The sequence below is a fragment of the Aegilops tauschii genome, chromosome 3, assembly GCF_002575655.3.
Source record: "Aegilops tauschii subsp. strangulata cultivar AL8/78 chromosome 3, Aet v6.0, whole genome shotgun sequence".
In the NCBI taxonomy this organism is placed as follows: Eukaryota; Viridiplantae; Streptophyta; class Magnoliopsida; order Poales; family Poaceae; genus Aegilops; species Aegilops tauschii.
Genome location: NC_053037.3, coordinates 610,193,631 through 610,218,172, shown reverse-complemented (window position 1 = coordinate 610,218,172; position 24,542 = coordinate 610,193,631). Strand labels below are relative to the sequence as shown.

The 24,542-nt window shown below is 45.4% G+C and overlaps 1 protein-coding gene across 1 annotated transcript; it reads left to right on the top strand.

Annotated features, from left to right (window-relative positions):
- The first annotated feature begins 200 nt into the window (after positions 1–200).
- LOC141042553 (polyubiquitin-like) lies at positions 201–23,398 on the top strand. The gene is made up of 2 exons (XM_073511305.1): positions 201–891; positions 22,177–23,398. The coding sequence occupies exons 1-2, from the start codon at positions 227–229 to the stop codon at positions 22,829–22,831; spliced, it is 1,320 nt and encodes a 439-aa protein (XP_073367406.1). The 5' UTR covers positions 201–226; the 3' UTR covers positions 22,832–23,398.
- The last annotated feature ends 1,144 nt before the right edge of the window (positions 23,399–24,542 follow it).

Below are 24,542 nucleotides of genomic sequence, written 5' to 3'. Positions count from 1 at the left end.
AATTTGTTGTTCATCTGATAATCTCAGATAGAACTTAGAACAATGTTATAAACTGTTAATCATTAACTTTTCTTGGGAAGAAATTATCGTTATATACATATATATGTACTGCTCAACATTGTCCACGTACCTGCTGGAATTGTTGACGTTTTTGTGCATTTCTCTATGGCCTAAATATATAAGTGTCTAACGACTACCGGTGTTCGGTTTTTGCTCATCCAGAACAATGAACATCTTTGTCAATAACCCCACCGGAACAACGTTCCGGGTCTGGGTTCACCCATCAGACACCGTGTGTTCCGTCATGGAGAACATCCACAACCGGTATCGCCTCATCTTCAATGGGGTGCAGCTACAGGATAACTGTAGATTGGCCGATTACAACATCCAGGAGGACTCCACTCTTGACCTTGAAGAGAAGATGCAGATCCACGTGATGGAGACGCTGATCACCATCGACCTTGACTTCAACAGCCTAGACACTATCGACGGCGTGAAGGCCAAGATCTATCGCCTCAAGGGCTTTCCTGTAGATCAGCAGTGCCTCCTCTTCGCCGGCAAGCGTCTAGAGAACGGGAACCGCACCTTGGCAGACCACAACATATGCATGGAGTCCACGATACTCCTTGTCCTCCTCCCATGTATTCCGAGAGGACACATGATGCAGATCTTCGTGAAGGGGCTAACTGGGAAGACCATCACTCTCCAGGTTGGGAGCTCGGACACCGTCGATAGTGTCAAGGTGAAGATCTATGAGAGGAACCACGCCCCTTTCCCGAATGTGCAACGCCTCATCTTTGCTGGCAGGCAGCTGGAGGGAGGGCGCACCTTGGCGGACTCCAAGATTACAAAGCATTGCACCCTTCATTTGAGTCTACACCTTCGTGGTGGTTGAGATGCATGGATGGCCGTCCAACCACTAGTTTTATTTTTGCTGGAGTCTTCCATCCAGCTGACATTAGCGGTGTGTTGTGACTTATGAGTAAAAAACTATAATTCTATTACTATTAGTATATGTTGCTCCAATCTTGTTGTTTTCAAGTACGGATGTGTTATCTGTTACAATAGTGCGGAGACCCTATATTGGTAGTATACAACGTTGAGGATATCACTTATCATTATATCTCAATCGGCTGGGGATTAAATGATTAATCGGAAATCAGACGATTAATCGATTTTATCAGTTGACTATTATTTGGCCTTTTTTTTACAAATCTCAGGTTTTCAACACTAAAATATGCTATTTTCAACAAAAAATAATATTGGACAGAAGTATTACCTTGATTCCTTTCCTTTGAATCCTTGTACAATGACAGAAAAAAGGACAACTGTACATACTGTATTACATAACAAGATCTGCAAACAAAACACACATAGTGTTAGGAATAGACCCGATTTATCAGTATGTTCCCGATAAATCGTTTGGCAGCGGACCTCCTATACGATGCATTTTGCGTCATATAGGAACCCGACGCAGAGGGGGGGGGGGGGGGGGGGGGGCGCTAACTGGGCCGGCCCACACGGTGTGAGGTGAAAAATGACGAACGTGAAAAACAGGAGTTTGTGCGAGTGCTGCTAGCCAAAGGGCCTTTCGAGATATACTGTCAGAAGTACAACACGATACTCAAGACCTAAAGGCAGCCGCAAAACATAACACTTGAAAACAATCACGAACAGATTTCCAAAAAAATGGAGCAAAAGTTTGTACTTCCGAACAATCCTTGACAAACGCGACCAAATTTTCAAAATTATGAATACATTTTAATTTTGAACAAAAAATTGAAATCACAAACATTTTTTGAATTTAGAGAACAAAATTTTCAAATGAAGAACAAAATTTGAACATGAGTTTATTTTATTAAAATACCGAATATTTTATGAATTTAGAGAACAAAATTTTGATATCAAGAACAAATTTGAATATCGGAACAAAAAAAATAAAAATACGTAACATTTTTAATTTAGATATTATTCCATAAAATCGAGACCAACAATTTAACATGGGAATGAAAAAAAGTTCAAATTCCTCAACATTTTCTGAAATTAGAGAACAAAATTTGAAGTAAAGAACAATTTGAAAGTCCCAAATATTTTTTGGAAATGCGAATTTTTTTAATAAATAAAAATGGAAACATTTTCAAAACTTGAAAATTCTATATGTTTTATTAATTTTCAATTATTTTTTGAAAAGAAGCAAACAAAAAGTCTGAACGTATGAGCATTTTTCATACTACTAACCATTTTTCCAAATTTCTGATTTTTTTTTGAAAAACAGAAATATTTTATGAAATTTCCAATAATATTTGTAACAATGCGAACATTTTGTAATTTTCTAGAAATTTTGTGAAAAAGGTAAAAAAATAAAATGCAAATTGAAAAATAAAGAAATTAAATCAGGAAAGAAAAGAAAATAAACTGTTCATACAAAATCGAAAAAAGGAGAGAAAAGAAAAAGAACAGGAAAACAAAAAGGAAAAAATAGAAGAGAAAAAAATGACAGCTCAGGAACCTACTAGAAGTTTCCCAAAACCGTAGAAAGCTGGCTGAGAACCTCTAGAAGGTTCCCAAAACCGGAAACATTGAGACAGGCCGGCCCAATCCTAACGACCGCTCGATCTCCTATGCGAAACAACGACATTTTGACGCAAAGCGCGTCAAATAGGGATTTCCTGATAAATCGACCCAAGGCACAACGCAATTATTAGGGCCGCGCTCTACCACTAAGCTAATAGCCCGTCGCGCGGCCCTCCCAAAGAAAGGCCTCCTACGCCAAAAGCGAGAAAAAATCCGCCCCTTTTCTTTTGAGTACCTTTCTCTAATCCTTCTCCCTTGCATCTTGTTCTCATATTACGTGATTAGAAAAGACCTATTTCTTGTTTTCTTTGAGGTTAGGACTGGTTAGAACTCCCATTTCCCGATTAGAGGTTTGAACTGCTATGACAAGCTTTTTTCCCAACAGTGGGTATGAGGAACCCACCTTACCAACACGATTGGATGGTGTTACGAAACCGGACCCATTATAATCCCGATTGAAAGGGCACGTCAGTTTGAGGATTTGTGATTGGTTTCCTTACAGGTAAGAGAGATATCAAGCAGACAACTTACCCTACTAACTACTGAATACAGCCAAGGTGACCCACAACAATTATTTCACTTGTTTCTAGTTTAAGAAGGACCTTGTGCGCGGTTCACGGCTCCTGCATATTGTTCAATAGATCTCCGTGTCCTGTCAGTTCACTAAGTAGACTCACTCTAACGAGGGGCAGAAGAAGATCAAGCCGTGGACACGGGCAAAAAAGTGTCCGACGTCCGCTGGGGATGGAACTGGACGCGCACCATGGTCAACAAAGCAAAACCACCACAGAACCACCGACTCGTCCATTGACGAGTAACACAGGCCAAAAATGGGTAGGACAGGGACACGGGCAATAAAGTGTCTGACGCTCGTCGGGGACGGAACTGGACGGGCGCCATGGAAAACAGGGCAAACCCACCGACAAGCCATTGACTCGTCCACGGATGAGTACGCAGGCCAAAAACGGGTAGGACGGGGACACAGGCAAAAAAGTGCCCGACGCCCGTCGGGGACGGAACTTGACGCGCTCCATGGAAAAAAAGGGGAAACCCATGGATGAGCCACCGACTCGTCTACGAACGAGTACACGGGCCAAAAACGGGTAGGACGGGGACATGAGCAAAAAAGTGCCCGATGCCCATCGGGGACGGAACTGGACGCGCGTGTGGCATGGAAAACTGGGCAAAATCACCGACACGGCCATGAATGAGTACATGGGCCAAAAACCTGTAGGACGGGGGCACGGTGATGATATGGCATAATATTATCGGTCACCTACCTACTGAGATAAATCAAATGATAAATCATTGAATCGGCCGATTTTCTGAACAGTAAGTATAACGCCAATGACAAGCCTCACTGCATGGATGGCCAACGCCGCACTGCATGGTTGACAGTGGTGTTGGCCCGGGACGACAATAATGTGTAAGGTACTACCGGTGACTAATCTGATGGACGTTGCTATTAATTATGAAGGGAAACACTTTCTATCAGAAGTCTGATATAAAGCTTTCGTCAGACGCGTCTGGCGTCGTTGATTCTATTCTAATCTCACGCTTCATATTTGTACGCGAATCTCCCATGCCATCAATTACCCCACAATTTTAGCAGCCGGAGTAAATTTCGCCTGATTGTATCGTCCCAACGACCTTGCCATATCAAGGGCGAGTAAATCTCGCCTGCCAAATCCACCCACCCCACCCCATCTCGAATTCCACGGGCGAGCTTATCCCCGAGCTCGCCAAGCTCGCTCATGGCGACGGATGCATCCACCACAACCCTCGTCTGCACCAAAAGCTCGTGATGGCTACAACTACTCCACCTCGCCAGTGCAGCCTCTTATCCCTTCTCCGCTGATCCGTAATCTCAATACATACCGCGTGACCTGCTCGGCAAAGAAGCACCGTGCTGGCCCTGATCTCCCCCGGCTGGCCCTGCCCCTTCACCATCGCTCCTACCTCGTTGGTGCACCACATCGGCTCGGCAAAGAAGCTGCGTGCGAATCCCAGCCCCCTGGTAGGGTTCGATCCATCTCTTCCTTGGTTCGTCACTTGATTTGATTTTGCATAGTCCTCACTGTGCAGATGCTTCTAAACTTTATTTTTTTTTGCTTCCAAATGCTTAAAATGATAATACAGATCAATCTATATGTTGGTGAGTCAAAATATCCCTCCCTTGTTGGCCAAATATTTTTCATTTTGCTTGAGTTCTATGCTTCAATTTGAACTCTGTGTATAACATATCTTGTATGTATCTTGTATATAGCATATTTTCATCCAACCACAGCTGCTACAGAATATGATTGACAAAGCTCTAGGTCTTCCTCCAGGTTATAGGCATGTGATTCTCACAACCAAGAATGAACCACCACCACACCGGGAGTTCTATACGATTGTTCGAAGCATTATAGTTGTGGAGTTCTTCTCCCTCTCTCTTGGATTTGTTCATCGGATTTTGCTAACTCCGACGTATGATCATGTACTTCAATTGCAGGAAGCACATAGGAAGTTAGTAAGAAGAAGCAGCACGTCTCCGGGTAATAGGGTAGTTTGCCAAATCGACCCTGCGAGGGATATTTCCATTGTTTGCAGCACTGTAGTTCTATAGTTCTTCTCCATCTCCCTTGGATCTGTTCATTAGATTTTGCTAACTTCGGTGCATGATAGTGTACTCCAATTGCAGGAAGCACATAAGAAGTTAGCAAGAAGTAGCACGGATGTCCACGTGGCAACGTTGTAAGTGACAGGGTCCTCGCAATTCGTGTCATCGTGATAGATGGGGTGATGCTTCCAACCACGCAGAAGCAAATCCTATATTTAACGGAGACACGTGTTCATCACTGTGGAAACATTCCCCATGTTATTTGAAGTGATATTTTTCCTATTCTTTGTAATGAAACAAAACTATATTTCTATGGAAGCAATTCACTAGTCTATGAAAAGAGTATCATAATGAAACAAAACTATATATCTGGAATAAAGACTTCATTTTTCTTGTACGAAAGAAAATTCTGGTTTATTTGAATTCAGATTACAAATTCGATGGAAGAACATGCTCATTTATCTGGATGCAAATTCCAATTTATATGGGAGAAAATGTTGGTTTTTTTGGATGCAAATTCCAAATTCTTTGGAAGCAAATTACTATTTATTAGGATGCAGATACCAAATTCTTTGGAAGACGACTCCCAGTTTAATTGGTCTAAAAGAGTCCGTAACAATGGTGCAAAGAGGTTTGATGGAAGCATGTAATTGTAAAGTTGGAAAATAAATTGTCCTTAGACAATGCAAATAATTTGTCATGTTGGATGCAAATCACACTAAATTGAAACAATCTCCGATTGTTATGGAAGCAAATGTTCTAGCCGGTAGAAGCAAAATGAATTGGTATGCTTTAAGTGTTAATAGAACATGCATGGTGCTTCCCATCATGGAAACTGACCAATAGATGCACCCGGTTCGCTAGATGCATCGTTTCCCCTAGTACAGATTTGGTAGCAAGGAGGAAGCATTAAGAAGGCAGTTAGTGGTAGGGAGTAATTGACGGAAACAAATTATAATTAGTGCGCCACATGCAAACCACCTAGGCCCACTTCTCTAATCAGACGTTCCAGGAGACTTCAATCCAACGATGCAGCACTAGTCTGATGGGAGGCAGCTATCAGTAGTCTGATTGCTAGCGTTGCCCAATTATGAATGTGCGGCGTCTCTAATTCTGTCAACCCTAGTGCTAATTATTTCTGAATTAGAAAAGTTATATTTCCATTTATTTCATTCATATATAACCAAATACATATGTACAGTATATATTAGACTGTCGAACATGTAGATGGTTGTTGTGTGCTATACTTGTTCCTAGTGGAGAGCACTCGAATTTTTATCCTCTTCACTATAAAGTTTACACTTACACAAATACAACCGAGTAGTTCATCCACTACTAGCACCAATAGTGATTGTATGTTCACACATATGTAGTTGTTCCGTTCAGCTGTTCGCTTCTGCTACACACTTTTTCGCTCATAGTCAGTGACCTTGTTGCCCTCTTGTGCCATTTCACTGAAAGAACTTGAATAATTGTTGTCTCCACTGAAAAAGAAAATAGTGATGGTTTAGATTTAAATCATGTCATTAGAAGTTAGACCATCTCATTTGTGTAAAGTGACACTCTTAAATGTAACTCTCTGGAACTAGTTTGCACAAAACTTCATTTCAATCACCGAATTGAAGCCACTCGATTCAAACACATTTTGAAACAAAAGTAATACATAATGCACTGCATAACATAAGTTTGAACTACTTGATTCAAGATACTCGATTCGAAGAACATATAACTACTTCTAACATACTAAACTTAACTAACTAATCTTCTTCGGCCTCGAGCACGTCCCAATCCACACCGTCATCGCTGGATCTTTCCTCGTCAGATCCGTCTTCCCTGGAGCAGCGGTTGGTAGAAGGGCCAGCCCCATCGGCACGTTTTATATCGACAATCATATGGCCACCAGCCACTTTTTCTTTACCCAGGATGGCCGCCAAATCATGGACCATAAAATTTCTGATCCAACATCAGAGCCGACTCATTTTTAGACAGCAATGCGGATACCTCACTAGAAAGCTTCCATGGAACAAGAATTTTTTGTGGTGCAGAAAAATGAGAGTTGAGCACTTGTTCCTCCTATCTCAGGAGTCAATGTGATTAACTCTAAATACGTCTTTAAAGTCAAGAAACATGCTGATAGATTTGTTGAGCACTATAATGCTCATCTGGTTTCCAAAGGTTTTAAGCAACGCTATGGTCTTGATTGCGAAGACACTTTCAGTCTAGCTATCAAGCCTACCACCATTTGTCTTCTTCTTATGTTGGCAGTTACTCTTGGTTGGTGTGTTCACCAGTTGGATGTTCGGAATGCATTTCTTCATGGTGTCTTAGAGGAAGAGGTTTACATGCGGCAACCTCCTTGTTTTATTGATCCTGATCGGCTCATCATCTTTGTCGGCTGATCAAGGCAATTTATGGTCTCTAACAGGCTTCCCGTTCCTGGCAGGCTCGTCTTGGTTCAGCTCTTCGGTCACATGGTTTTTTCCATCTACCACAAACACGTATTTGTTTCTTCTCCAGTGCCATGAGGTCAGTATGTATCTATTGGTTTATGCCGACAATTTATTCTCATCCGTTTTTCACTTCCTAGGGCCGACCAATAGCTAGTAAATCTTCCACATGGCTTTGTTGTGAAGGATCTTGATCCGCTTCACTATTTTTTGTGTCTAGAGGTTACACATACAGTTGATGGTCAATCTATCACTCAAAAAATATTCTCTAGATCTCCTTCGACGTGCTGGGATGCTGAACTGTAAGCCTGTCTCTACACCCAGGTATGTGACTGAGAAGCTAACAATTGATGCTGATGTGCTTCTTGCTGCTGCTGATGCTACTGAGTATCGCAGTATTGTTCGTGGACTGCAATACCTCACCACCACTTGACCAGATATTTCATTTGCAGTTAACCATGCCTACCAGTATCTTCATGCACCTCGTGATACCCACTGGTCTGCAATTAAACACATGCGTTATCTTTGTCTCACAGTCTCGTTTGTCAACATCTTCGGCCTGCATCTTCTATATTATTGACTGCTTTCTCTGATGCAGACTGGGCGGGGAGACCTAATGGTAGGCGATCCACGAGGGATATGTTGTGTTTTTTGGTTCGAATTTGACCGCCTAGAATTCTCAGAAGCAACCCACTGTCTCTTGGAGTAATAAAGAAGTTGAGTACAAGGCTGACACTAATGCCACTGCCGATCTCGTTTGGGTACAGTTCCAGCTGCGAGAGTTGGGTGTTCCTCAAAACATGCCTCTGGTTCTCTCGTGTGACAATATTGGAGCCACTTATCTCTCATTTAATCATGTCTTCCATGCACGGATGAAGCATATTGAAGTTGATTTCCATTTTGTGAGGGAACGTGTTGCACAAAAGCTACTACAGATTGAGTTCATCTCGTCTAAAGATCAACATCCTGACATCTTACTAAGCCGCTGCCACTTTCCTTGTTTGAAGTCTGTAGACGCTATCTCAACCTTCTTTACACCGGTTCGGATTGAGGAAGGGTGTTAGAATTCATGTTGTATACGTTTAGGATTTTAACATACTTTAAATGCCCTATACTTTTATTAAACTTTGGTGATATATAAAGAGGTGCCCCGAACCCCTTGAGGACGTGCGATTCCACAAACCCTTCTATTTTTATTTTTTACAACTTTTATTTTTGAAAAGGTGTAAATGGATTCTAGAAAAGATGAAACTTGCCACGATCACATGGCATGCCCATAGGGTGTGTGGTAAAAAATGAGAGAGTTATAGAAAAATTGTGATGCCCTTCGCTTAGAAACTGAAGAGGTTTGGGGAAAGTATTCTAAAAGTTAAGACTATCATTTATTAATTTTCCGTGGAAGTAACCATATCCGTGGCAACCATTTCCTAAATAATAATAATAATAATAATAATAATGATGTTGATAACATGGCATCACCCACGGTGATGCATAGATGATATATCTCACGGTGGGTGATACGTCTCACTACTAGAAAAAGGCCTGTTAGTGGCGCATCTATTTTTACCATAAGTGGCGCACTATAAGTGCACCACTATTACCACGCCACTAGTAACAAATACTAATGGCGCACCCCTATTGCGCCATTAGTATACCAGATAATAGTGGCGCAGATGGTAGTGCGCCATTACTATGTCCAACAGTGCGCCATTACTATGCCTCCCGGGGGGCCATATTTACCTTGTGCTCTGGGTTACTAATGGCACACTTTTAGATAATGCGCCACTGGTGTGTTTATTTCTGTGCGCCACTAAAGTGCAATATGGTGCGCCACTACTATGAATATTAGGAAATTTTTTTTGCTTTTCTGATATTTGCACAGGTTATAAAATACATTACAGCACATAATATAAACAACAGATTTATCGAATACAATAGAAGATTAGTCTCTGAATACAATTCATCATATTAGTCTCCGAATTCAAAATACCGAACAAAGTTAGAACATTACAAGTCTCGAGACCGCGAATAGCGAGTTTGTCTTCACATTACAAGTCGATATCGATCATCTAAACTACCATCACATAGAAGAGAGCTGCGGTCACGGTGAGAATCATCGCGATGAAACTGGTCTTCATCCGGTTCCTCCTCCACTCCCTCCTCTCTCCGGCTAGATAGCGCGTGTATCTAGCTTCCGCCTCAGCCCTAGGGGTGTACCCTTTGTAGCTGTTACCGCTGAAACGGTGAACCTGTCTCCGACACTCCTCCCAGTCGTCGTAGACTCCGGGAACCTTACCCTTGTACACGACATACAATGGCATCTCTATGCACTAGAGAAACAAAACGTTAGTAGCAATTCACAGACAATACATAAACAATATATAAGTATTCAACAAAAGGATCGGAAGAGAAAAGCAATAAATTAATAGCACGATTCATGGTCCTACTAATAAATAGCATCGATTACATATAAGTTGAACGACTGTCCAAACTAAAGAGACATACAAGTTCATTAAAGTTTAATTACAACATGAGCTAATCGATATTTCAGAACTACATAGCATCATTACTTTCGACTCGACTCAGGGACCGGAGCGTGGATGAAGCCGCCGTCTTTCGTGATGGTCATGAAATCATGATCGTTGTCAGCCTGCATTTGTAGCGTTGTTTCTATTTCACTGTTGGACGGTTGATATCTGAGGTAGAACTGCCCCGAGGTACGAAGGACATCTTGATGGATGATTTCCGCAAACTCCGACTGGATGCGAAAGAATTTTTGTCTGATGTCCGCGTCCTGGATTGCCGACAAGCGTGCGGCCCAATCTTTGAGATTAGTTGGTAGCAGAAGGTGATTATGGTCCCGTACGATCGCCCGCATGTGATGGAGGGCGTAGTAGGCATCCTTCTGACCGCCAGGCGGCTGCTTGACGCAGGGGAACGTCGTTACGTGGGTGAACACGTGCTTGCCGTACCTACAAATTGGCCTCCTGAAGGTGCCTCCAGATTTGGCGTAGCCGGGGAGAGCATCATCAAGAACTTTCTTGATATTTGTGTAGTCTTTCTTCGACTGACGGTCCGAGTCGAAATACGTGGCCATGGAATATTTCGGGCTTAAGAGGATGAGTGTGCAATGTGTGTCACTGCACAAAACACATAATGTTAAAAAAAAGATCGAAATCTAAGAAATCATATGTTACGGGGCGATGAGGGGATGACTTACTTGGGAAAGTAAGGCACGGGGAAGTTATCCTTATCTGGGTTTGCCAGAATGACGCCTTCGAGGTATGAACTCGCGACTTGCCGGTCCCCAGCGCTGCCCAAGATCTTGGCAGGCATGTAGAAGGGGTCGACTATCACGATGTCCGGGGTCTTGTCTCTAATGACCCGCATCTCCATACTGAGCGAAAATAGCCGAGTGATGGTGTAGTGCAGCGGATGAAGGTTAAACATAGCGAAGATGTCATCAAACCGCAGGACGATCATACCCCCGATGGTGCTATCGACAAAGCCCTTGCCCTCTGGCACCTTGGCCACAAAAACCGGGTATGCCACATCATTCTCAGAGAGACGCCGCTTCTCCAAATAAAGAACACTGTCATGCAGACTCCGCATAGCACCGGTTGCAGCATTGGGCAGATTAGTCGGTAGCATCGGCCTACCCGCCACATGCACCCTCCTCGAGATATCCTTAGGTGAAGGTGGCCGGTCCTGAGCACGGATCGTACTCGGTGCCGGCTGGCTCGCACCCTTGTTTTTTTTTTCTTTTCCGTCCCTTCTGCTTCTTCTGCTGTAATGGGATCGAGTTCTGTTCAGAGACCACCTTCTTGAGTGTGTTGGGGCTGATAATATTTCGCACCTCGGCTATCTGAGGCTCGGTGAAGGCGGCAGCTGGAGGTGTCTCTTGAGAACTGAACGCCAGACGACGCCTGTTGCAATTGGGTTTCTCCGAGGTACCAGCTAGATCGCGATCGTCTTTTGCAGGGTTGGGTTCTTGAGAAGGAGGCCCCAAGAATTCGTCACCGTACCCATGTTTGTTGAAGTACTTATCGATGTTGGTAAATGTACCGTCGTCGTCATCCGGATCCTGTGCCATATGCATGCCGGATCAGCTGACGGCGGTAGCGTTGCGGCGGTCTGGCCATGGCTTGGCGCCGGCACGACTGGCGGTGTTGTCTGTGGGGTGGTGTCCCCCACCCCCAAACGAATCTGTCTCTTCGGCCAAAGCAGGGGCCAGCTTAAGCAGGCCCTGAGGGTCATCACATCATCTTCGTCGGCCCCATGGGGTCAAAACGGAGGTAACAAGTCGTCGCAGCCCCGCAGCACCCGAACCAGTTGAACCCTATACACGGTGGGTGGCATCGGATTACCGTGGAACACGCGGTTGCCCGGTTGACCGATTCTGGCCTTGGCGACATCGATCAACTCGCCGCCCACGAAGTGCAGGAGAGTGCATGGAACGTCGGCGGCGCCCTGCGAAAACATGTAGGGCGTCAGGGATGCCCAGTCAAAGGCAAGGAGATGAAGTCATCGGCCGAGAGGCTTAGTTACCGTGATGGCATCGAGCTCGGGTAATGTCGAGGCACCGCCAACGGCGGGCGTGCAAGTGACGGAGGGGCCGCTTGCTGCCGAGGTGCCGGCCGGCGTATTCTTCCCACACCCGGGTGCATTAAGCTCCAATGTCGGCGCCGACGCCGGAGACACCAATGCCGTCTCCGCCGGAGACACCAATGCCGCCGCCGGCGCGTTGTGCGAGTTGCTGCCCGTGAAGCTGGGAATCGGGGGCGGCCCCTGTTGGCCGCCCGCAATCCACGCCTGCAGCCCCTCAATCAAGGTAGGCACAATGGCGGTGATCGTCGCTCCCAGTTGGTCTTGCACTTGCTCTTGGACTATCTCCGGAATCCGCGCCACTTTTGCCTTGAGTTCTTGAACCTCACGCTCCTGGCTTTTCGAGCTGGTCTTTCTCTCCTTTTGCCTAGCGGTATAGTATTCCGACCATTTCGTGGACAAGCCTTTGCCGGCCACACGACCAGCTGACGACGGCTTACAGAACTTATCCTTGTGTTTCATTACGTTCAACGCCCTATTTAAAGTGGTGTCCCAAGGGGAGCTCTGAGACGACCCCGTGCTACTGCTTTCAGTGTCCTGCGGAAGGAACGTGAACCATTTTGAAATTTGGCTTCATTAATTAGAATGCAACCATATTGAGCTAATTCCGCGGGGGTGTATTCCTTACCAGAACAAGCTCAAGCGCCTTGGTCTTCGGATCCGTGGTAAGCTCCTTTGTTACCGGGTCCACCTTGTACCGGGCCCTGACATAGTTCCTGGTCTGCTTGTCACGGTATTTATCCCAAGAGGGGCGGTAGGCCTTGCTCGGCATGCTCTGCGTCCTCCTTGTCCCATATAGGTTCCGCCACTCTATAACCGCCGGGACCGAGTTTGTGGACCCCTAAGTTCAAGTCCCGCATATCTTTCCCCCACTGACTTGATTCCGCGGACCCCGGGGACTCGCACTTGATCTTGAACTCCAGGTAGTCAGCTTCGCTGATCGAAGGATTTGTCTCCTTGATCTTCTCATAACTATCACCTCTTAGAATCCTTCTCTTCACCGCGGCTCTCCAAGTAGCCAGGGCCGTGCTCATCTTCGTGAGCGCGGCACTGTTCACTTTATTCCCTGAGAGGCGTGTGTTTGCGAAGTCACCGGGGAACTTGTATCGTTCGTGCAGCTTCGTGAAGAGGAGGTTGCGCAAATTCCCTCGGTCACGATGCCTTAGGTTCTTGGTGTTGATCGAGACAGTGCTCCGGAGAATGCACCTGAGTTGTCCCGAGTACCCACTGACTAATTCTTTGGGCGCCGTTGGATGCCCACTTGAGGACACTTTAGTAAATTCCTCCTTGACGGTGCTGAGCACGTTCAGGCGCCGGTCCTTCCGTTGCCTCTTCGGTTGGCTGCCATCTGTGCGTGCGCTGCCATCATCAGTGGTGGCATCCTCGGCGGCACCATCAGTGGTGTCATCCCCGACGCCACTAGGGGTTGTGTAGTCGGGATCGGTGTCTTCCGCGGCGTCCTCATAGCGGTGAGGTTCTTCCTCCATCTCCTGGGACAGCTCCCAGAATTGCTTGCCCGAACCGCAGGCCTCATCGTTGTCGGCCATGTTCGCTCTAAATAGGAAAAAAGGCTACTAGAGTTATTTCTTAAATGCAGTCTAGGAAAAAATAAATCCACAAGTCAATATATCAGGACCCATCACATCTTCATAGACTCGATGGGGCCTCAAATGCCCTTCCTCATCTACAACAAGTTGTCCGCCTCAATCGATGGATTTTCTCCGGTGGAAGTTCCAGTCTACTAGTAGAGGGGAAAACATGAGGAGCAGCTTGTAGGTTTGCTTGCTCCGGTGGGACGGGATGGAGGATATAGCGGTAGCAACTCAAAGCAGTAGCAGTAGCACCCCTATATCATACATACATTTATTTTTTGCCCTGCTGCTCTTACTAGTTTTAGCTTATCAAAATGGATGTATGTATCACATGTTTCTGACACTAGATTTGTATTGCTGGTAGGTTATTTTGTGTATGTGATCTAAAATAAATACAAAAATATCGGCTGATTCTACTGTAATGCATTATTAGTCTCAAAACTTTCAGTTATGTTTGCAATATTAACAGGAGTACACTACTAGAGTTAACAAATTGGGCATCTTCTAGGTCAAACTATAAATGTTGATTAATTTTTGTTTCGGTTGAGAATCGGGCACCTTCTAGGTCAAAAAAATTGGGCATGACCTTTGCTAATTTTCTTGACCTAGGAGTGCCCCATTCTCAACCGAAACGGAAATTAATCAACATTTCAGGAGAAAGGGGTAACGAAGTGATGGGGCAAATGTGCCAGGCACCACAATGTGATCACAGAAACAAAGCAGCACCAAATCAGTTATCCTAGCATAGTATGAATATGGAGAACAGAAGCAACAGTTTCTGTTCCTGCATACGGCACTTCCAAATTATGCTAGCTATCCATGTTTCAATTTTCTTTCAGTACTCCATACAGCAGGCAGCATTCTAACAAAAAGAAACTCTAGGCCACAGTTAGACCAAATAGCTGAATTTTCATGTAAGTAAGCAACATGATCCTCAGACTGAAGTTGAATTAGTGAAACTGTCGCATATTTCTTCACAGTGAAGCAGCAGGTGAACAAGTGCAGGATTCGTAGACTTGAGTGACTTGGTATTTGGGTACTAAAAGCAGATGGAAAATCTGAGTGAACTAAAAGCATTCTAACAAAAAATCTGAGTGAAATAAAAGCAAGGTGACACAGGGCACGGATGCAAAAGATGGAAAATCTACAGCTAACCCAATTGAACCTACATTGATATCATTCCAGCCTTTCAAGTGGAAGATGACCCAGCTAACCCAATTGTTTCAAGGCCGGATTTTGGAAGAACTAAAAAATCCAGTATCACTAATTAGATGCACCAGGCCTCTGTTTCTTCTCAGTTCTCAGCTTGAATTAATAAATATACCTTTTTATGCAAAGGTTAGAACTTGTAAGCAGTTGTTGATCAAGTTTCTACTTGTTTGAGATTAAAAAGACTGCCAAGTCTAGTGTATAAGCTACACGGCAGGGTTTCAAACCCAACTTTCGCTCTTCTGAACATATGCAACGCTCCTGCATATAAGCTTGTATATGCTGCATATCAGTTTTGTAATGTTGTGATGATATACCATATAGTACAAGATTAGGCATGCTCAAATCTCTGAAGATTTGTAGTACCATGTGCAAATCTGCAGATTCAGGTGTAGTAATTCAAACCATACGCGATTGCACATTTGTGTGCACAAATCTGAATATATCTAACTGACAGCAAACGCAGAGTGCATTCAGGATCCACTTCCCAGCATCTAAATTCACCCAACAAGTCCTAAAATTTGCACAACTGGAAAGTACAGAGCTAAGAACAGCATGAAAACAGCAAGGATTTTAATTGCCTATACCAGCGGGGCGTTTGCAGGCTTCGTTTGCTGCAGGATGGCGGCGAATTTCCTGTTGTGGAGCGCGTGGAAGACGAGGTGGGGCGGCGGGTAGGCGGGCACCTTGGCGTGCAGGCGCTCCTGGGCGACGAAGCGGCAGAGGTCGAGCGCGTAGTGCTTGAGCAGCTCCCCGGAGAGCGCCTCCAGCCACGTCTCCTCCACGAGCAGCTCCGGACTCGGCGAGGCGGAGGTTGCGGCGCGCGCGGGCGAGGGCAAGGTTGGTGTCGGCCCTGCGGCGCTGCTCCGGCGAGAGCGGGGTGGGTTCGGAGGGGGAGGAAGGGGAGGATGAGGATAGGGAGGCGGCTGGGCGCGGATTGGGAGCCGACGCGTCCCACGGGCGAGGGCGGCGGCGCACGTAGGTGCGGCGGCGCAGTGGGTCGGGGCTGAGAGAGATGTGAGATTGGGGATCGGGGATTGGGGATTTTAGTGGGGGAGGGTTAGCAATGGCGCACCTTCTAGGGGTGCGCCATAAACACTGCGATAGCAATGGCGCACCTTCTCCTGGTGCGCCATTACTATTTTTTTGGATTTTTAGTTGCATGGAATAATTTTTTAGAAAATGACCATAAATTTGAAAATGTTACGATATAAGTAGTTATTACTAATTTTCAAATACTTGCGTTGCAAAACATTTATGAATATGAAAAAATATCATCAAATTTGAAAAAAATCATGAATTCAAAAAATGTCCATGAAATTTAAAAATATTCATGAGTTCAAAAAATATTAACAAATTCAATACTTTTTGTGAGTTAGAAATTCAATACCAGAATAAACCTAAATAAAAATGCGCCATAAGTATCTTGATAGCAATGGCGCACCTTCTCCTGGTGCGCCATTAGTAACTTTTTTTTTGGATTTTTAGTTGCATTCATTTGTGAATTGGTAAAACATTTATAAATATGAAAAAATATCATCAAATTTGAAAAAATATTCATGAATTCAAAAAGTGCTCATGAAATTTAAAAATATTAATGAGTTCAAAAAATATTAATAAATTCAATACTTTCTGTGAGTTAGAAATTCAATACCAGAATAAACATAAATAAAAATTGGTATACCAGAATAAACATAAATAAATATTCATGAGGACTAGAACAGAAGAAATGTCATTTCCATATGTCGAAATACAATCAAGAAATGAAGACTACAATTTAAATACAATCGATCTTAGCTAGCTATGTTTTCACAATCTTCTTGCCCTTCTTTTTCGCAAATGGAGTTCTTCTCTTGAACGGACGTCCTTTAGGTAGGGTGGTCCTGCTTCTTCTTGTGGTGTATGGTACTTCATCGTCGTCGTCATGTTCCATCTTCGGGTCGCCGTACTTGTCGAAGTCTTGCTCATTGGCGACTCCATCCATTCCGATGATCTTCCTTTTGCCTCTCCTCACGACAACACGACTGGGCTTTGACGGGTCGGTAATGAAGAAGCATTGGTCCACTTGGGAAGCCAGTACCCATGGCTCATTTTTCGCGGTGACGTTTGCGCCCGCGGTCTTGGATTTGGCTTCGGGTATAACCATGGTGGTGAAATACCGGTGTTCTTTTAGGACGCTCTTGGCCCATCTGACACGGAATATCGGGACCTTCTCTCCAGCGTAGCTCAGCTCCCAGACCTCCTCGATCCTTCCGTAGTATCTGTCCTTGTCGTTACCGGTGTAGGATTCCATTGTTACCCCGGAGTTCTGATAATCATCGCTCTTCATGTCCTTTTCCTCGGTGTAGAATGTGTAGCCGTTGATATTGTACGCCTCATAGGTCATCAGGTTGTGCTCGGCACCCTGTGACAAGGCGAATATGAGTTTTTCTTCTGCGGAAGAATCCTCATGTAAAGGGTACGACAGAAGCTTCTCCTTGAACCAACGCGTGAAACATGAGTTGTGATCTTTGATTATATCTCCGTCCGTCCTCTGTTGGCCTCTTTCATTGTACGTCTTCTCAATAAAGGTTTGTGCTCTACCACCAAAGGATCGACCACGTCTATGTGTTGTAGTGCGACTAGGTTTGCTCTTTCAAAGTCGGCGAGTCGACCCTTGAAGTCGACATGCATTTTGCGGCGACCCTCGCGGTGACCCCATCCAGCGAGCCTGCCGAGGTGCCTGTTGACGGGCAGACCAGTGGGGTTCTCGATGCCTAGATAATTCGTGTAGTAGGAGATGCACTCTTCGGTCAGAAAGCCCTTGACCATGCTTCCCTCTGGACGTGACATGTTGCGAACGTATCCTTTGATGACACCATTCATCCTTTCGAACGGCATCATGCTGTGCAGGTACGTCGGCCCGAGTTGGATGATATCCTCCACGATATGGACCAGCAGATGCACCATAACGTCGAAGAATGCGGGTGGGAAGTACATCTCAAGCTCGCATAGTATCACCAAGATCTCTTCCTGTAGCCTTCTGAGTTGCCTCACGCCAACCGACTTCCGAGAGATGACGTCGAAAAAGTTGTATAGGCCAAATAGCGTTTCACGGACGTGCGCATCCATGATCCCACGGATTGCAACTGGGAGTATCTGCGTCATCAGCACGTGACAGTCGTGAGACTTCATCCCGCTGAACTTCTGCTTCGCTGAGTCTAGGTATTTGCTTATCTTCCCCGCGTAACCGTAAGGAAGTTTTACTCCTACGAGGCAGGGGAAAAACTGCTCGATCTCCTCCTGACTTAGAGTGAAGCACGTGGGAGGGCAGTCATTTCCGGTCTTCTTGGCCTTTTTGCCTCTGCGACGACTTTCCGTGTCCTTCGCCTCATCATCATTAGCGTGAAGCTCCTCCCTGATGCCCATTGATTTCAAGTCTGCCCTTACTTTTGGCCCATCTTTGGTCCTCTCTGGCATGTTGAGCAGGGTACCAAGCAGACTCTCGCACACGTTCTTCGTGATATGCATGACATCAAGGCTGTGAGGCACACGGAGGATCTTCCAGTACGACAAGTCCCAGAAAATAGACCTCGTTTTCCATACCTTCAGCAGCGGCTCTGGCGCCTTTCGCTTCTTTCCCGGCGGTGGGCACTCTTTCCAATTTTTCAACAGCTCGTCTATTTCCTCGCCGCTCCTCGTACGCGGGCGTCTTCGGGGTTCGGTTTCACCATCGAACAGATCCTTGCGTTTTCTCCATGAGTCATCGTCGCGAAGCCACCTTCGATGTCCCATGAACACGGTTTTAGAAGACCCGGGATCTCTATCTAGCTGGCGATACGTTGTGTCATCCATGCACCTGACGCATCAAGAAAATCCGTGGACCAGCTGCCCCGCGACATATCCGTAACCGAGATAGTCGTGCACCGTCGTGAGCAGTGCGGCTCTCATAGGGAAATATTCTTTCTCTGTGGCGTCCCACGTATTGGCTGACGTTTTCCACAACGTGTCTAGCTCCTCTTTCAGCAGCCCCAGATATAGATTGATGTCATTCCCTGGTTGTTTCGGCCCTTCAATTAGCATACTCATGTAAATGTACTTCCTCTTCATGCACAACCAGGGGGGAAGGTTGTACATCCACACAAACACAGGCCAGGTTCTATGTGTGCTTCTCTGGCTGCCAAACGGATTGACTCCATCAGTGCTCGCGCCCAGCACGATGTTCCTTGGATCGTCCCAAATTCTGGGTGTTCGAAGTTCAACGTTTGCCACTGGCTCGCATCCTTAGGGTGACTCGGCATCTTGTCTTTTTTATTTGTCTCCGGATCATTTCCGTCATCTTCTCGCTTCTTCTCCTCCCTATCCGCTTGCCAACGCAGGAGCTTTGCTACCTTAGGGTCCACGAAATACCGCTGCAGGCGAGGAGTGATCAGAAAGTACCACACAACTTTTCGAGGAGCTTTCTTCCTCTTCTTGTATCGAGTGACGCCGCACACCGGACATATGGTAGACTCCGCGTGCTCGTCCCGATAAATGATGCAATTGTTCACGCACACATGGTATTTCACGTGCCGTAAATCCAGAGGACACATGATTTTCTTCGCCTCCTCAAAACTGGTCGGGCACTTGTTCCCCTTGGGAAGACGTTCGTGCCAGAATGACATGTTCTCGTCGAAGCATGCGTCTGTCATTTTGTGTTTTACCTTCATCTCCAGAGCAATGAGCGTTACTTTCAGGCGGGTATCCTCGGGCCTGCATCCTTCATACAATAGAGTAACCGCGTCTATCTCCAGTTGATCCAGCTTGGCTTTCTCTCGGGCGGCAGCTCTTGCGTTATCCGTCTGCTTGAGAAGCAGCTCTTGAATATGAGGGTCCTGCACCCAGCCCATCGATGGTCCATCGTCGTCTGCTCCGCCATCTTCATCTTCATGATCATGCCCTTCGTCTTGATCTTCCTCATCATCATGTCCGGCATCTTCTACATGATGACTGTGTACTGCATCTACTTCGTGATCATGTCCTGGAGAGTCTTTGTCTTCTCGCCCGCCCTCGCCGTGGTTGTCTTGCTGCCCTTCCTTATTTCTTGCCTGGCCCCCATGGACGACTTCATAATCATCTTCATCACCTTGCCACCGATAGCCATCCATGAAACCACGCACGAGCAGGTGGTCCCGCACCTGTCTGGAATCCGGGTCCATAAGGCTCCTCAGCTTGCATCTTCGACACGGACATCTTATCTCCGTCTCGTTCTTTTGAAGCATCTCGGCCTTCACGGAGCTCAAAAACCTATTCACGATGCCTTCGGTCATCGTGCGGACCATGGTCGCCTGCGGGGTAGAGCAAAACGATATTTTAGAACCAAAAAAAAACTTGGCATGACTTTGCCTAAAAATAGGACCAAAAAGAATGCATAGTGCCAAATTCTCGCCAAAACGGAAATGAATCAACATTCCGGCAAAATATTGGCAACTATCGCATTTCAAATACCGGTACCCGCAAACACAAACATATGCAACACCACAAACATACGTAGATATAGGCCATAAAAAGTGTGCACGTTGTTGGAGGGAGAAAAAAGTAGATCTAGAACATAAAGAAAGTTTTCCCCTTACTTACCTATCAAAAAAAAAGGAATTTAACCACTTAATTTGGGTGAATCTATGGTGCAAATGAGGTGAGGAGGAGGAGGCAGCCGAGACCAAGCTTGGAGGAGGAGGTGGAGAGAATGAAGTGGGGAAAGTGAGTGTGGTAGATGGTTGTCCAAAATATCTAGAGGAGACCTGGTTACTAATGGCGCACCACCTAAGAGTGCGCCATTAGTAACCCTGGTTACTAATGGCGCACCTGGTGTGTGGTGCGCCATTACTAGTTTTGGAAAAAAATAAAAAAATAATTGTTAGTAGTGGCGCACCGTTGTTCTGGTGCGCCATTACTAGTTTTGAAAAAAAAGTAAAAAAAATTTGTTAGTAGTGGCGCACAGAGGGTGTGGTGCGCCATTACTACCCTGGTGCGCCATTACTAGTTTTGGAAAAAAAATAAAAAAAATGTTAGTAGTGGCGCACCGTGTGTGTGGTGCGCCATTAGTGATATGGACACTAATGGCGTACCTATATATGGTGCGCCACTGCTATATAACAGTGGCGCACCACATACTTGGTGCGCCATTAATGTCCATATTAGCTATAGCCTTTTTCCTAGTAGTGTCTCTACCGTATCTATAATTTATGAAATATTAATGCCATGTTTACAATAATTTTATATGGTTTTAATACCCTTTCATATGATTTTTATGGACTAACTTATTGATCCAGTGCCCAGCGTCAGTTCTGTTTTTGCATGTTTTTTGTTTTGAGGAAAATCGATACCAAACGAAGTCCAAATGGCGATAAAATTTTACGAATATGTTTTGGGAATATATGTGATTTTTTGGAACAAGAATCAACGCAAAATGGTGCCTGAGGGCTCCACAAGGAAACAGGGCGCGGCCTGCCCCCTGGCCGCACCCCTTTGCCTTGTTGAGCATCTCGTAGGTCGGTTGGAGCCTTCTTTTGCTACAAGAAATATATTTTCTGCATGAAAATCCCCTAAAAATTTCAGCCCAATCGGAGTTACGGATCTCCGGGAATATAAGAAATGGTGAAGGGGTCCGAAAATAGTCGCGAGAAACAGAAGACAACATATGGATCCAATCTAGGGGGGAGCCTCCTCTCTCCCCGAAGGGCCAAGGAAGAAGAAGGAGGGGGCCCTTCCCCCTCTCATCCGGTGGCGACGGGACGTCTCCGAGGACATCTCCTCCATCACCATCACCACCAACTTCTCCACCGTTCTCATGATGATGTGTGAGTAGTTAATCCTCGAAGCTGAGGGTATTTACTAGTAGCTATGTGTTCGGTCTCTCTCTCTCTCGTGTTCTTGATTTGTCACGATCTTGATGTATCATGAGCTTTGTCAGTATAGTTTGCATATGGTGTTTTTTCCTTTCTATCTTTGTTGTGATGAATTGAGTCTTGCCTTTTAAGGTTTCGTTATGTTGGATTGAATATTGGATTTGAGATCACTTGATGTATGTCTTGCATGCGGATACCCTGGTGACAATGGGGTATTTTATTGAGTCTAAATATATAAGTGTCTAACGACTGCCGGTTTTTGGTTTTAGCTCATCTAGAACAATGAACATCTTTGTCAAGAACCCCACCGGAAGAACGATCCGGATTTGGGTTCACCCATCAGATACCTTCCGTTCTGTCAAGGAGCAGATCCAGAAGCGGTATCACCTCATCTTCAGTGGGGTGCAGCTAGAGGATGACAGTACATTTTCTGATTACAACATCCAGCAGGACTCCACTCTTGACCTTGAAGAGAAGACACAGATCTACGTGATGGAGACACTGATGGGTAGGATCATCAACAACCTTGATGTTGACATCCTAGACACTATTGACGGCGTGAAGGCCAAGATCTATTGCCTCGAGGGCTTCCCCGTAGATCAGCAGTGCCTCATCTACGATGGCAAGCGTCTAGAGAACGTGAGCCGCACCTTGGCAGACCACAACATCTGCAAGGAGTCCACAATACTCCTTGTCCTCCACCCGTGTATTCCGAGAGGAGACATGATCCAGATCTTCGTGAAGGTGCTGACTGGGAAGACCATCACTCTCGAGGTGGAGAGCTTGGACACCATCTATGAGTTGAACTACGCCCCTTTCCCAAAGAAGCAACACCTCATCTTTGCTGGCAGGCAGCTCGGGAGCGGCACCTTGGCGGACTACAAGGTTACGAAGGAGTGCACCCTTCATTTGTGTCTACGTCTTCGTGGTGGTTGAGATGAATGGATGGCCGTGAAACCAGTAGTTTTATTTTGCTGGAGTCTTCCTTCCGGCTTATATTTGTGGTGTATTGTGACTTACGAGTAAAAACTATCATTCTACTGTGTTAGTATATCTTGCTCCAGCCTTGTCCCTTTCAAGTAGGGATGTGTTACCAGTTAGTACGACGTATCATTTATTAGTACGGGTTAATGTTTTTCTTTGCAATGGCAGGATTTTTGCATTCATCATTAATAAGAAAAGAGTTGCTTGGTTAATTAGAGAGAATCGAGCGAAGACCAGATTGCCCGGTTATTAGTGAAAACCGAGCGAAACAGATACCACATGCACACCCCTCCAAAGAGGGCCTCACCAAGACAGCATGCAGGCGTGTCATCACTCCACCCCTAGAGGCATCATCGCCATTCAAAATCTTGAGCAAATGACTCAGACTTCGCCGTAGGCGATTGTCCACTCAATGCACATGCCCAAAAAATCCAATTTCAGCCAAATTTCGGCCATCTCTGCTTGGGGCGAAAAAGTACATTTCACCCTAGCCAGAAATTTGGTCAAATTTCAATTGTGGCCAAATTTTGATCAAATTTCCTTCAAAGTCTAAATCTTGATTTTGCGATTTCGTTTGAGATTTTGTTGAATGTTTTTTAAGTGATTGAAATTCAGCAATCTTGGCCTGGGCCAAAAAAAACAGAAACCGAAAACCAAGACTCTGACGCACAGTGTAGAGGCTAAGTGGAGTTTTATGAAGATCCGTGTCAAAACTCAGCCATCTATGACCAGACAGCGTGAGTCATGCGGCCCATTAGCCTGATTCATGTTTTAGCTAAGATCTACGCCAAGGCGCTTGCGTTGCAGGTGACTTCTATGTTGAATATGCTCATTATGGTGAATCGAAGCGCATTCATCCGTGGGCAATCAATCCAGATAATTTCCTACTGATCGATCAATAGTTGAAAACCTTTCATTGTCGCAAGGTCCCTCCCATATTCCTTAAATTGGATATCGTGCGAGATTTTTGTTCCATCTTGTAGCCTCTATTGATGTAAGTCTTAAAGAAAAGGTGTTTTGGGCCAAGATGGTGTTCTTGGGTTTCTCTGCTTCTTACCACGGCAAGTTCGGAGATGTTGATGAATGGTAAACCGGGGCATCGTATCTGGTACGCGCACAGGTTGAGGTAGGGAGATCCCCTCTTGCCCTCTTGTTCATTCGGATCATGGATGTTCTTACGATGGTGGACAAGGCAGAGGCTGCTGGTGTGTTTGAACCGCTGGATAGATGGGGTGTGCGTCATCGCATGCCGCTATAAGTAGATGATGCAGTGCCTTTCCTCAAACCAAAAGAGAGCGAATTGCTGTCTACGAAAGAGCTTCTGGCGCTGTTTTGGTGATGCTACTGGACTAATGGCGAACTTGTAGAAATGTGCAATCTCGGCAATTCGCTATTTGGGGAGGGGGGGGGGGGGGGGGGGTGGTGTTGCATGTTCTGTCGGCTTCTCTTACCGAAGCCGTCCAAGGCCGCAGGAGTGCTACACCGGGACGCACCAGACTATATTTCAGTAATTCTCATGAGTCATAGGAATATTTTTTGTTAAATAAAATGTGCTTTTTTCTATATTCGTAGGACCTTACAAGGGTGCATTAGTTTATCTTGAAGAGATATGGCAATGATTAATGATGCAAACACGTCTAGACCGTATGGCTCAGAAACTCTG

Excerpts from the sequence above, each read along its gene's own strand:
- LOC141042553 (XM_073511305.1), top strand. The coding sequence starts at position 227 with ATGAACATCTTTGTCAATAACCCCACCGGAACAACGTTCCGGGTCTGG. Across the intron at positions 892-22,176 it reads AGTCTACACCTTCGTGGTGG|AATGAACATCTTTGTCAAGA; the intron begins TTGAGATGCATG and ends CTCATCTAGAAC.